General features: G+C 45.4%; 1 protein-coding gene across 3 annotated transcripts in view; it reads left to right on the forward strand.

Annotated features, from left to right (window-relative positions):
* Positions 1–2,808, forward strand: part of LOC121282637 (DENN domain-containing protein 2D-like) — a 185,450-nt gene extending 182,642 nt beyond the window's left edge. For all 3 annotated transcript variants that reach the window (XM_041196455.1, XM_041196453.1, XM_041196454.1), the window contains exons 12-13: positions 1,782–2,018; positions 2,470–2,808. In XM_041196455.1, coding sequence (XP_041052389.1) covers positions 1,782–2,018; positions 2,470–2,525 — 293 coding nt within the window. In that variant the 3' untranslated portion in view covers positions 2,526–2,808. The remainder of the gene's footprint in view (positions 1–1,781; positions 2,019–2,469) is intronic.
* Positions 2,809–13,959: the final 11,151 nt, after the last annotated feature.

Raw genomic sequence — 13,959 nt, forward strand, 5'->3', positions numbered from 1 at the left:
ACAGCCCTGCGATTTTTCCACTTCAGGTATTTATCCAATACTTTTTTGAAGGTTATTACTGAATCTGCTTCCACTACCCTTTCAGGCAGAGTCTTTCTGATCACAAGAACTTGCTATGTAGAAAAACATTTTCCTCATGTTGCTTCTGTTTCCATTAACTTTTACTTTAAATCTGGTTATCAGCATTTCGTCTACCTTTAGGGGAAACTTTGGAAGCAATTCTGAGGGACAGAATTAATCTACACTTGGAGAGGCAGGGATTAATCAAGGACAGTCAGCATAGCTTTGTTAAGGAGAGGTCATGTCTGACCAATTTGATTGAATTTTTCGTAGAGGTGACCAGATGTGTAAATAAGGGCAATGTATACTTGGGCTTCAGCAAGGCTTTTGATAAGATCCTGCATGGGAGACTGATAATGAATGTAAGAGCCTGTGGGATCCAAGACAATTTGGCAAATTGGATCCAGAATTGGCTGAGTGGCAGGAAGCAGAGGGTGATGGTCGAGGGGTGTTTGTGTGACTGGATGTCTATGTCCAGTGGGGTTCCACAGGGATCGGTGTTGGGTCCCTTGCTGTTTGTGGTATATATAAACGATTTAGACTTGAATGTGGGAGGGTTGATCAGTAAGTTCGTGGATGACATGAAAATTGGTGGGGTGGTAAATAGTGAGGAGGATAGCCTTAGATTACAGGAGGATATAGACTGGCTGGTCAGACGGGCTGATCAATGGCAAATGGAATTTAATCCGGTTAAGCGTGACATGATGCACTTGGGCAGGACAAACAAGGCACGGGAATACACGATGAATGGTAGGACTCTGGGAAGTACCGAGGATCAGAGGGACCTTGGTGTGCATGTCCACCAGTCCCTTAAGATAGCAGGATAGGTAGATAAGGTGGTTAAGAAGGCATATGGGATATTTGCCTTTATTAGCCGATGCATAGAATATTAGAGCAGGGAGGTTATGCTGGAACTATATAAAATGCTGATTAGGCCACAGCTAGAGTACTGCATGCAGTTCTGTAATCTGCATTACAGGAAGGATGTGATTGCACTAGAGAGAGTGCAGAGGAGATTTATCAGGATGTTGCCTGGGCTGGAGAGTTTTAGTTATGAGGAGAGATTGGATAGACTGGGGTTATTTTCCCTGGAGCAGAGGAGACTGACGGGGGACATGATTGAGGTGTATAAAATTAAGAGGGGCATAGGTAAAGTAGACAGGAAGGAACTTTTGCCCTTGGTGAAGGGATCAATAACTAGGGGGCTTAGATTCAAGGTAAGGGGCAGGAGGTTTTGAGGGAATGTGAGGAAGGATTTGTTCACCCAGAGGGTGGTGGGAATCTGGAACTCACTGCCTGAAAGGGTGGTAGAGACAGAAACCCTCATAATATTTAAGAAGCATTTGGATGTACACTTGCGATGCCATGGCATACAAGGCCTAGTGCTGGAAAATGGGATTAGAATAGTTAGATAGTTGTTTGACTGGCGCAGCCTCAATGGGTTGAAGGGCCTTTTCCTGTGCTGTGGACCTCTACGACTCTATAAATGTGAGCTGTTAAATGGAGAAAGTAAGCATTTTATTTACTGTTGTAAAGGATTCTGGTGTAAGGCACCCTAACTGAAAAGTGAACAAGAAAGCATGATGCATGTTAAGGTTTGATGGTCTGGTTTTTAAGAGCCTGCAACTGAAGATTGTTGTGTGTTTGACAGAATGTAGTGAACTATCCTGTGGTAAGGTGATGCTGATATTAATCTATCTCTATCTTGTATTGCCCAACAGCCAGCCAGGAGTTGAACAAAATGGTGACAAATACCTTTGTGCTTTTCTTTATTAAAATCGTTGGGCATTATCCTGCTCACCTTAAACGAAACGGCAATGAGACCACCTTCCAAGACAAGCAATTCCGCAAATCCGTCACATCTAAATCCATCCGCAGGTTTCTCAAAACCTTCATGGTGACGCAGATGTTCTCGTTGTTTGTTCAGGAGCTCCAGGGACGTCCTTGTTCTCAGGAAGGTAAGACAACACAATCAGGTGACTTCTGCTGACCATAGGGCCAACCCATCGCCCACCCGTCCTGTGCAAGCCTAGGACAACGGCTCACTGGCTCTGCACCACCCAAAACAACATTATTTCTGTCCCATTCCTCTCAGGCCACTTCTCATCCTTAGCCCATCGCATCCCATCCCCAGCCAATTCTCCAAATCACAGTGTGCGATAAAGCACAGGGCATCACCAAGGAGTTCAAACAGAAACACCAAATAAACACATTCTGCCCTTATTCAGATTTGAAAAAATGTCAAAACCCTTGCAGAAGAAAGGATGGATACGACCCATTCAAACCTTTCATGGGTCCTGCAGACCCTATGCACACTCTAGTCTATCATGGACCCTACCCATTTACTTAATCCTGCCCCACCGCCCGTCGACACTGTACCCTATCTAACCTCCCTCCGTCTTTCTCCAGGGTTTTTCGAGCAGAAGATAAGAGAGCATCAGGAGAGCAGAAATAAAGTAAAATAGGTTACTTTATACCAAAGAGAGGAGCTGACATCAGGAGGACCATCGATTGTTAGGCTGCAACCTCTCCCCGGCCTGTCAATCAAAGGCCAGAAATACAGAGCCACTAAATGCTCAGGGTCAAAGAAGGAGGCGGATACCTCAAAAGCTTGTCGTCATTGCAAGTGGCTTGTAAATATTGAATGTTTCTATTTAAATAGACTAATTTTTGAAAGGACTATTTGGAAAAGAGAAAGCGATATAGAGGAGATCTTTGAATATTTTAAACAATGGTTTCATTGACGTGTTTTCTTCCTGTTCTCAAACTTTATTTTGTCTTTTTGTTTTGTGAATGTGATATCAATTCCAGGCAGGTAATGTTTGAAACCTCATTCTGTGCTGCTCCTTCATGACCACTGATTCAAGGGTCAATTCGAGCCTGACCTACCCATTGGGTGGGCAGATCCCGATCGACTGGGTTACTGTACAATCCTGTGATCCTGATCATTTTCATTCTAAACTGCAGGTGGATGATCCAACTGCTTGAAGCAATCTCATATTTAAACTGGATCCTATTATGGACCAGGACCCCGATGCAATTTTAACCGGGGCCTGAGTGGGGAGTCAGCTATGACTCTGCATTTAGGCAGTGGAAAGTCGGAAGACAGTCAGTCTAAGGATTTCCCATCACTGAACATCAAGCCATTGTTTCCAGGACTGTCAGTGACCTCATCTCCTCTGGGGATCTTCCTCCCACAGCTTCCAACCTGATAGTCGCCCAACCTCGGACGGCCCGCTTCTATCTCCTACCCAAAATCCACAAACAGAACTGCCCCGGTAGACCGATTGTCTCAGCTTGCTCCTGCCCCACAGAACTCATTTCTCGTTATCTTGACTCCCTTCTCTCTCCCCTTGTCCAGTCCCTTCCCACCTACATCCGTGATTCCTCTGACACCTTACGTCACATCAACAATTTCCAGTTCCCTGGCCCCAACCGCTTCCTCTTCACCTGGACGTCCAATCCTTCTACACCTCCATCCCCCACCAGGATGGTCTGAGGGCCTTTAGCTTCTTCCTCAAACAGAAGCCCGAACAATCCCCATCCACCACTACTCTCCTCCGTCTGGCTGAACTTATTCTCACACTGAACAATTTCTCCTTCAACTCATCTCACTTCCTCCAAATAAAAGGTGTGGCTATGGGTACCCGCATGGGCCCCAGCTATGCCTGTCTCTTTATGGGGTATGTGGAACATTCCTTGTTCCAGTCCTACTCCGGCCCCCTTCCACAACTCTTTCTCCGGTACATCAATGATTACTTCGGTGCTGCTTCATGCTCTCGTCGGGACTTGGAAAAATTTATTAATTTTGCTTCCAATCTCCACCCCTCCATCATTTTCACGTGGTCCATCTCTGACACTTCCCTTCCCTTCCTTGACCTCTCTGTTTCAATCTCTGGGTGATAGACTGTCCACCAATATCCATTACAAACCTACCGACTCCCACAGCTACCTCGACTACAGCTCCTCACACCCCACTTCCTGTAAGGACTCCATCCCATTCTCTCAGTTCCTTCGCCTCCGTTGCATCTGTTCCGATGTTGCTACCTTCAAAAACAGTTCCTCTGACATGTCCTCCTTCTTCCTTAACCGAGGTTTTCCACCCACGGTCGTTGACAGGGCCCTGAACCGTGTCCGGCCCATCTCCCGCGCATCCGCCCTCACGCCTTCTCCTCCCTCCCAGAAACACGATAGGGTCCCCATTGTCCTCACTTATCACCCCACCAGCCTCCGCATTCAAAGGATCATCCTCCGCCATTTCCGCCAACTCCAGCATGATGCCACCACCAAACACATCTTCCCTTCACCCCCCCCATCGGCATTCCGTAGGGATCGTTCCCTCCGGGACACCCTGGTCCACTCCTCCATCACCCCCTACTCCTCAACCTCCTCCTATGGCACCACCTCATGCCCACGCAAAAGATGCAACACCTGCCCCTTCACTTCCTCTCTCCTCACCGTCCAAGGGCCCAAACACTCCTTTCAAGTGAAGCAGCATTTCACTTGCATTTCCCCCAACTTAGTCTACTGCATTCGTTGCTCCCAATGTGGTCTCCTCTACATTGGAGAGACCAAACGTAAACTGGGCGACCGCTTTGCAGAACACCTGCGGTCTGTCCGCAAGAATGACCCAAAACTCCCTGTCGCTTGCCATTTTAACACTCCACCCTGCTCTCTTGCCCACATGTCTGTCCTTGGCTTGCTGCATTGTTCCAGTGAAGCCCAACGCAAACTGGAGGAACAACACCTCATCTTCCGACTAGGCACTTTACAGCCTTCCGGACTGAATATTGAATTCAACAACTTTAGGTCTTGAGCTCCCTCCTCCATCCCCACCCCCTTTCTGTTTCCCCCTTCCTTTTGTTTTTTCCAATAAATAAAAAAGATTTTTCTTTCCCAACCTATTTCCATTATTTTTAAATATTTTTAAATCTTTTATGGTCCCTCCACCCCCACTAAAGCTATACCTTGAGTGCCCTACCATCCATTCTTAATTAGCACATTCGTTTAGATAATATCACCAACTTTAACACCTATGTGTTCATTTGTTCTGTTGTTTGTGACATCTTCTGATGATCTGCTTCTATTACTGCTTGTTTGTCCCTACAACCACACCACCCCCCTCCACTTCTCTCTCTCTCCCCCCCCCCCCCACCACCACCACCACCACCACCACCAACACACCTTAAACCAGCTTATATTTCACCCCTTTCTTGGACTCACTCAAGTTCTGTCGAAGGGTCATGAGGACTCGAAACGTCAACTCTTTTCTTCTCCGCCGATGCTGCCAGACCTGCTGAGTTTTTCCAGGTAATTCTGTTTTTGTTAAGGATTTCCCATGTTGTGTCAGATGCTTAGTGCAGCCTCCCCTGCCTCTAGACTCCCTGTTCTGAAACACCTCCCCTGCCCCGCTTCTCACTGTATACCAAGAAACCGGGAGGGGGGCTGGCCCTCACAGCTGTTTAGCCTTGTTTTCAGTTATTGTGCTCCACAACATCGTCAGCTGTGGCTCAGAGGTGATACTCAAACCTCTGAAACAGAAGGTTGTAAGGCAGCATTTAACAGCTGGCGGCCATCCCACCCCACCACTGAAAAAGTTGACAGGGAGCTTTCTCCCACTCACCAAGAATGCTAATTGGCTGAGGTGGAAGTCCTGCCTATGAGATTTACTAACCATCTGATTGGCCAGCAGTGCTCTGGCCCCAGCAGTATCACTGAGAGTGGTGGCCTATACTGGGACGGCATCCATTCTGAGTGAAGAAAAGTCAGGACCTGGATAGGAGGTGAGTCTGGCCAGGGTGCTCTTGGTGGGCCCAGGACTGGAGGACCTGGGGAAGAGATGTAAAAGCAAGGTGGGTAGGGGCATGGGCCAGGGCGGGGGAATGAAGGACCCCTAATATCGCATGGGTCAGTGAATAGAACACCGCCCCCTTTCCCACCTGAGGCCCAAGCAAGCTACCCTATCAGGTTCCCCACTGACCAGACCTCCTCCTGCCGGCTGGAAAATTGTGGCAAGACAGGAAGTGGTTCTTCAATGACCGTTAATTGGGCTGCCTTAGGCCTTGCCCAGCACCTGGAAACCTGCAGCATGGTTGTGGGTGGGCAGTTAGGTGGCAGGAAAGTCACCTGCAAAATTTTACGGAACCCTCGTCTGCACACCCTCTATTGGGGTGGCCATAACATGCTATCCATGGATTCAATTGCCACTCCAGAGACTTCAGAGCATAATCCAGGCTGTCACTCCAGTACTGAGGGAGTGCTGCACTGTCAAAGGTACTGTCTTTCACTGAGATGTTAAATCGATGGGCGTTTACTCTGTCCAGTGAATGTAAAGAATCCCATGGTACTATTCAAATAATTCAAAGCTCATCCTGATGCATTGACCAACATTCATCCAACATCTTTAAACAGTTTATCAGTTTTATATCACACTGCTGTGAAGGACTTTGGGATATCTGATGATTGGGAAGGTTGCTATATAAATGCAAGTCTTTCTTTCCCTGCACACCCACTTCAGAAAGGAATTAGACCACTAGTTAAAATGGCTCGGGCCTGAGCGTGTTTCATCTGATTGAAACCCATTTGGGGTTATAAAGGACCCTGCGGTTTCTTTGCTACTCTGGCCTTTCTGCCGAGGTGTTCTAGAATTCAGACTGTTCACTGTGATGTGATAGAGACAATTGTTAATTGTACACTTACTCCGTTAACTTGTCCTTTCTGATTCTACTGTGAAATTTCTACCAATGCACAAAGCATGGTGACACACTGGCTGTACATAAACAGCACTGGAAATGGAGATTTTGAATAAAATTCTTAATTGAAATCTTTTTGCTAAAATGAAAAAAGACAAAGGAATACTCAGACCAGGAAAATTCCAAGTCTAATTCCTGCTCCAAATCACTTCAAAACACATTTCGGAATTTCAAATAATAACCTGGGTGAAACTTTGTGTGATACCTTTTTAAAAATGTTACTGTTGAGCTAAACTTGTCTCTCAAGGGATTAAGTTGACAGGTCAGCAGCACTGCTCGTTTCAGGTACAGCCATTTCTGCCCAAAGTCAAGTGACCTTTGGCTAGTCCATCATCTCTTCCATCTTGTTCATGACAACTCCTGCTGAGGGCGGGACTGGAAAATCCTGGCCCAGGTCTTTCTCCCTGTCCAGCCACTGCTAATTCACATTAATAGTGTTGGTGACAACCCAATTCATTTGAGCTCCGCAGGGCCATTACCAAGTTAGGCTGGAAGGTTCTACTCTTGAAGGGAAATAGCACAGTCAGTTTCAGTTTTCATTATTGGGACATTGCAACAGAGTTAGTGCCTGTGTGAGAAACTGGGAGTGTCCGATGGGGATACAGGACACCCGGGGATATCTATGTGTGCTGGCTTATACATAGTGGATGAAAGTGCTGAGATTGATGTTTCATGGGCAGTATCACTCCAGGATCTGCCCACCTCGGGAGAAGTGTTCCTGGATTGGGTGGTGTGTGACCCCCCTTGCTCTGAGCTCTGGATGGCCCTGCCGTGCTGTCTGTTGAGCCTCATCAATCTTCCTTCCTCTGATGAGCAGGCAGAGTGCTCGTCCACATGGCTCTCCTCCAATTCCATCACTCTCTGCAGGACCATGTTGTGCAGGATTCAGCAGACCAGAAGAATGCATGACATCCTTGCAGGGTCTTTGCTGGACTGTACCTTCCCTCCCCACACCCCCTCCCCAGCTGGTCAAGGGATCGGAAATTCATCTTCAGGAGGCTGACGGCCTCTCAATATTGGCCCATGTGGTGAAATGGCAGTGTTTGTGTCACACCTGTGGAGAGTCACACAGATATCAACAGCCATCTATTTAATGGATAACCTTTGTCAGTCAGGAGACATCCAGAGGCTGTCCGCTGGTATGAACAGCTGAGAAAACCATAACTGCCTGAGGATTAATGATGAATCATGGCAGCTTCCAGGAAACCTAGTGTACACCGGAAGGAACTGCTTGCAATGGCCACACACTAAACGCACAATGAATGAGTGAAACCCCTGTCTGTTGATCAAAACACCAGCTGCTTGGCACATGGATGCTGTTGATCATGTGCTGTACCTGTTGCCATGGAAACATTCCCACAGTCCTTTGTGCCTGACTGGTCCCATCCGTGGTGAATCTGATGAAGTCCAGTACCCACAAATAGAGGCCATACATCACCTGAGTATTTTTTATTCACTCCTGGCATCTGAGTGTCACTGGCAAGGCCAGCATTTATTGCCCATCCCTAATTGCCCTTGAGAAGCTGGTGGTGAGCTGCTTGAACTGCTGCAGTCCATGTGGTGTAGGATACACCCACAGTGCTGTTAGGAAGGGAGTTCCAGGATTTTGACCCAGCAACAGGGAAGGAACGGCCGATATATTTCCAAGTCAGGATGGTGAGTAAGTAAGAAGCGCACAGTCACAGAGGGAAGGCTTTGGTCTGGGTGAGACAGAGACCGAGTATATTTGGGAATTTGGTTCAAAATGGGAATTCAACTGGAAAATCTTTTTCAAGTTCAATTTTAGAGTAAGAGTTAGATTCTGACCGAGAATCACCAGCCTTTTAAGTAAGTTAAATTGCTTAGTTAAACAGGCAACTGCCTTATTGGCAGTTAACTGTCAATCACCTGAAAGACCTTGTCCGAATAGGTGCCTGAATACGTGTTGATTACGGTAGCAGGAAGATAAACCAGAGAGTGACTCATCACAGCTTTATATAAGAAAGGGACTTGTAAAGCACACAGTCAGCAAGAGGCACATGGTCACGGAGGGGAGTGCAGGAGCCTCGGCCCTTGCAATTGTCCAACAAGGTTGAGGTTTTTTCAGCTTGTTTAGATGGGAGTGGGGGCTGAAGGGTGGATGAGCTAATTGGTCATGGCACCATGGTACAAGAAGCCATTCAAACGAGGAGAGTTACAAGGAATGTAGTGGTGGTAGGGGATGGTATAGTCAGGGGGATTGACACTGTTCTCTGCAACAAAGAGCGTGAGTCCAGACGGCTGTGCTGCCTGCCCGGTGCCAGGCTTTGGGACATCTGCTCGTGGCTGGAAAGGAACATGCAATGGGAGGGGGAAGACCCAGTCATCATGGTCCACGTAGGCAGAACAAAGAAGGAGGTTTTGCATAGTCAGGAGAAGACGCTAGGCACCAAATTAAGAAGCAGAACCTCAAAGGTCATAATTTCTGGATTATTATCTGAGCCATGTGGAAATTGGCACAGGACAAATCAGATTAGGGAGATGAATATATGGCTCAAAGATTGGTGTGGGAAAATTGGGTTCTGGTTGGTGGGGCACTGGCACTAGTACTGGGGAAAGTGGGATCTATACTGTTGGGACAGTCTACACATAAAACGGTGCTGGGGCTGGTGTCCTCACAAGCTGCATAACTAGGGAAGTAGAGAGGGTTTTAAACTAAATAGTGGGGACAAGAGGTCAAATTTGAGAAGATGTGGGAAATCAAGGGGTAGAGACAAGGCAAAAGAGAAAGGTATTATTACAGGAAATGAGAAACAGACTGTGACAGGAGGGGATAGAGAGTACAAATCTCACAGTAAATCAACAGATGAGACTAGAGATTATAAAAAGAATAAAAGGTTAAAACTAAAAGCTCTGAATCTGAATGTATAAAGCATTTGAAACAAAACAGGTGAACTGAAAGTGCACCTACAAAATAAATAAGTACAATTTGATAGTCATTACGGAGACATGGCTGCAGGAGGATATGGATTGGAAGCTGAATATTGAAGGTGCAGGATATTTAGGAAGGATGGGAAGTGAGGAAAAGGTGGAGGGGTGGCTCTGTTTGTTAATGATGGTATCAGCACGATAGAGAGGGATGACCTAAGTTCAGGAAACCAGGATGTGGAAACGGTTTGGGTAGAGATGAGAAATGCTAAAGGCAAGAAGTTACTTGTGGGAGTTGTATACAGGTCCCCTAACAGTAACCACGTGGTAGGGTTGAGCCTAAAGGAAGAAATAATTGGAGCTTGTCAGAAAGGCATGGCAATAATCATGGGAGACTTCAATTTACATATAGACTGGAAAAGTCAAATGGGCAAAGGTAGCCTAGATGAGGATCACATTGAATGTTTTTGTGATACTTTTATAGAATAGCACATTCTGGAGCCAACCAGAGAGCAGGCTATACTAGACCTGGTATTGTGCAATGAGATAGGATTAATTAATGACCTCATAGTGAAGGCACCCCTAGGTAACAGAGACCATAATATGCTTCAATTTTATGTTCAGTTTGAAGGAGAGTGGAGTGGGTCTGAGACTATGTTTTTAAACTTAAATAAGGTCAATTATGAGGACGTGAAAGCTGAACTGGCTAAAGTGAATTGGCAAATTAGGTTAAGGGACAGGACAATAGAGATGCAGTGGCGAATATTTAAGTGGATATTTCAGAATACAAAAAATAGATACATTCCAACAATTAAGAAGAAATCCAAGGGACATGATTAACTAGAAAGATGGTATCAAACTTAAAGAAAAAGTATATAATGATGCAAAGATCAAAAGATTGGGCAGAATATTTGGATTAGAGGATAGGCCAAATGAACATGTGGCTGGAGAGATGGTGTATCCGGGAGGGATTCAGATTCTTAAGGCACTGGGACAGGTTCAGGGGGAGGTGAGACCTGTACAAACCAGGCAGAGCTGGGACCAGTGTCCTTGCTGGTTCTGTTGGGAAGTATTTAAACTAGTGTGGCAGGGGGATGGGATCCCAGGAGTAGGATCAGATAGGTCAGATTCAGATCAGAAAAATGGAGGTAGAACATTAGATAGGGACATTGTGATAGACATGGAGTTACTGGAGAAGCAAAGTTTAAAAAGTGTCCAGCAAGGGAAATTGACGGGGTTAAACTTGTTTATACTTCAAAGCAAAGAGTATTACAAACAAGGTAGATGATATAGGGCACAGGTAGACACATGGCAGCAGAATGTCATTGCTATAACGGAGACCCGGCTAAAGGAGGGACAAAACTGGCAAAACTGGTTATAAAGTCTTCAGACACAATAGAGTAGGAGATAAAAAAGGAGGGGGGGGGGGGGGTAGCACTAATGTTTAAAGAATCAATTCCAGTTGTGCGAAGGGATGATATACTAAATGGGTCAACAAATGAGGCTTTATAGATTGAGCTTAGAAATAAAAAATGGGCAGTCACACTACTGGGAGTATACTACAGAGCCCCAAATAGTGAAAGGGAAATAGAAGAACAAATATGTAGGCAAATTTCTGCTTGTAAGAACGAGAGGGCAATAATAGTAGGAGACTTCAACTATCCTAATATCAACTGGGATTCAAACAATATAAAGAGCACTGAGGGAGAAAAGTTCATGCAGTGTGTCCAGGAAAATTTTTTCAACCAATTAGTGACAAACCCAATGAGAGGAGATGCAATTCTAGACCTAGTCTTGGGGAACGAAGAAGGGCAAGTGGGTGAAGTGACTGTTGGTGACCATATCGGGGAAAGTGATCGCAATTCAGTTAGATTTAGCATTACCATGGAAAAGGACAGAGATAAGGCAGGAGTAAAAGTCTTGAACTGGAGGAAGGCAAATTTAGCAGAAATGAGAAGGGGCTTGGCTGAGGTGGACTGGACAGCACTGCTGGAAGATAAAAGTGAAAAACCAGTGGGAAGCCCCGAAAAGCGAGATCCTAATTGTACAAAGTAGACATGTCCCCTACAAAAATAAGAGTGGTACTGCCAAATCTAGAAACCCCTGGTTGTCTAGAGGAATACAGGGGGAGATCAAACAGAAAAAGAAAGCGTACAATAGGCACAAAGAACTAAGTACTGCAGATAACCTAGACAAATATAGGAAGTGCAGGGACAAAGTAAAAAAGGAAATAAGGAAATCAAAGCGAAGGCATGAAAAAAGATTAGCAAGTAAAGTTAAAGATAACCCAAATATGTTTTTACCAATACATTAATGCTAAAAGGTTAGTTAAGGAAAAAGTGGGACCTATCAGAGATGAAGATGGAAACTTGTGTGCAGATGCAGAGGCTGTGGGAAGGGTTTTGAATAAATATTTTGTCTCCATGTTTACAACGGAAAGGGAGGATGTAGATATAGTAGTCCAGGAGGAACACTGCGAGATATTGGACGGGATAGTCATAGAGAGGAAGTACTCGAAGGGTTGAAATCCTTGAAAGTTGATAAGTCACCAGGGCCAGATGGATTATTTCTGAGGCTGCTGAAGGAAGTCAGGGAGGAGATAGCAGATGCTCTGAGGATGATTTTCCAATCTTCATTAGATACAGGGGAGGTACCAGAGGACTGGAGAAATTCAAACACGGTTCCATTGTTTAAAAAGGGATCAAAGGAAATGCCAAAAAATTATAGGCCAGTTAGTCTTACATCATTGGTGAGCAAATTAGTAGAATCAATCCTGTGAGATAGGATTAACTGTCATGTGGAAAGGCATGGACTAGTCAGGGATGGTCAGCATCGATTTGTTAAAGGAAGGTCTTGCCTCACAAATTTGATTGAATTCTTTGAGGAAATGATAAGAAGGGTTGATGAAGGTAGTGCAGTGGATGTTGTGTACGTGGATTTTAGCAAGGCATTTGACAAGGTCCCACATGGCAGATTGGTCAGGAAAGTAAAAGCCTATGAGATTCAGGGTAAAGTGGCAAACTGGATAAAAGGCTGGCTTTGTAACAGGAAACAAAGGGTAATAGTCAATGGAAGCCCTTGCGAATGGAAAGTTGTCTCAAGTGGTGTTCCACAGGGCTCGGTGTTGGGACCCTTGCTGTTTGTGTTATGTATTAACGATGGGGGGCAGGATTGGGAAATTTGCAGCTGACACAAAGATTGGCCGAGTAGTGGATAGTGTAGAGGATAGCCATAATCTCCAAAATGATATAGATGGGTTGGTGGAGTGGGTGGTAAAGTGGCAGATGGATTTTAACATAGAGAAGTGTGAGGTCATACATTTAGGGAGGTCAAATAGTTACAGGGATTATTCAATAAATGGGAATATACTAAGAGGGGTAGATGAAGTAAGAGATCTTGGTGTAAAAGTACACAGGTCCCTGAAGGCAGCAGTTCAAGTAGACAAGGTTGTAAAGAAGGCATATGGAATACTCTCCTTCATTGGCAGTGGTATAGAATATAAAAGTAAGGATATAATGTTGGAACTGAAGTATTATATGCAGTTCTGGTCACCACATTACAGGAAGGACATAATTGCTCTGGAGACAGTGCAGAGGAGATTTACAAGAATGTTGCCAGGGTTATAAAAGTGTATCTACGAGGAGAGATTGGATAGGTTGGGGTTATTTCCCTTAGAACAAAGAAGGCTGAGAGGTGACTTGATTGAGGTGTACAAAATTATGAGGGGAATAGATAGAGTGGACAGGATAAAATTGTTTCCCCTGGTGGGGAGTTCTAGAACCAGGGGACATAGATTCAAGATAAGTGGCAGAAGGTGTAGGGGAGACATGAGGAAGAACTTTTTTATGCAGAGGGTAATGGGTGTCTGGAATTCGCTACCCAGGTTGGTGGTAGAGGCAGAAACTCTAAACTCTTTTAAAAAGTACCTGGATCTGCACCTTAAGTGCTGTAAGCTGCAGGGCTATGGGCCGGATGCAGGAAGGTGGGATCAGAAAGGACACCTGGGTGTTCTCAGGCTGGCATGGACAAGATGGGCCGAATGGCCTCCTTCTGTGCTGTAACTTTTCTATTGTTCTTTGGTTCCATGCTAGTGTTGTAACTGTATGTGAGATTGGGGGGTCTCAGACAAGTTTGCAATGCAGGGCTGGATTTTCCAGCAGGCTTTAGGAACTTAACCTCAGGACCAAATGGGCGTCCTGAATAATGAGGCCAATGGCTCAACCTTCCCGGAGGCGACTTCCTCATTAGCTACACCCTGACA

The sequence above is a fragment of the Carcharodon carcharias genome, chromosome 9 (assembly GCF_017639515.1).
Source record: "Carcharodon carcharias isolate sCarCar2 chromosome 9, sCarCar2.pri, whole genome shotgun sequence".
Lineage (NCBI taxonomy): Eukaryota > Metazoa > Chordata > Chondrichthyes > Lamniformes > Lamnidae > Carcharodon > Carcharodon carcharias.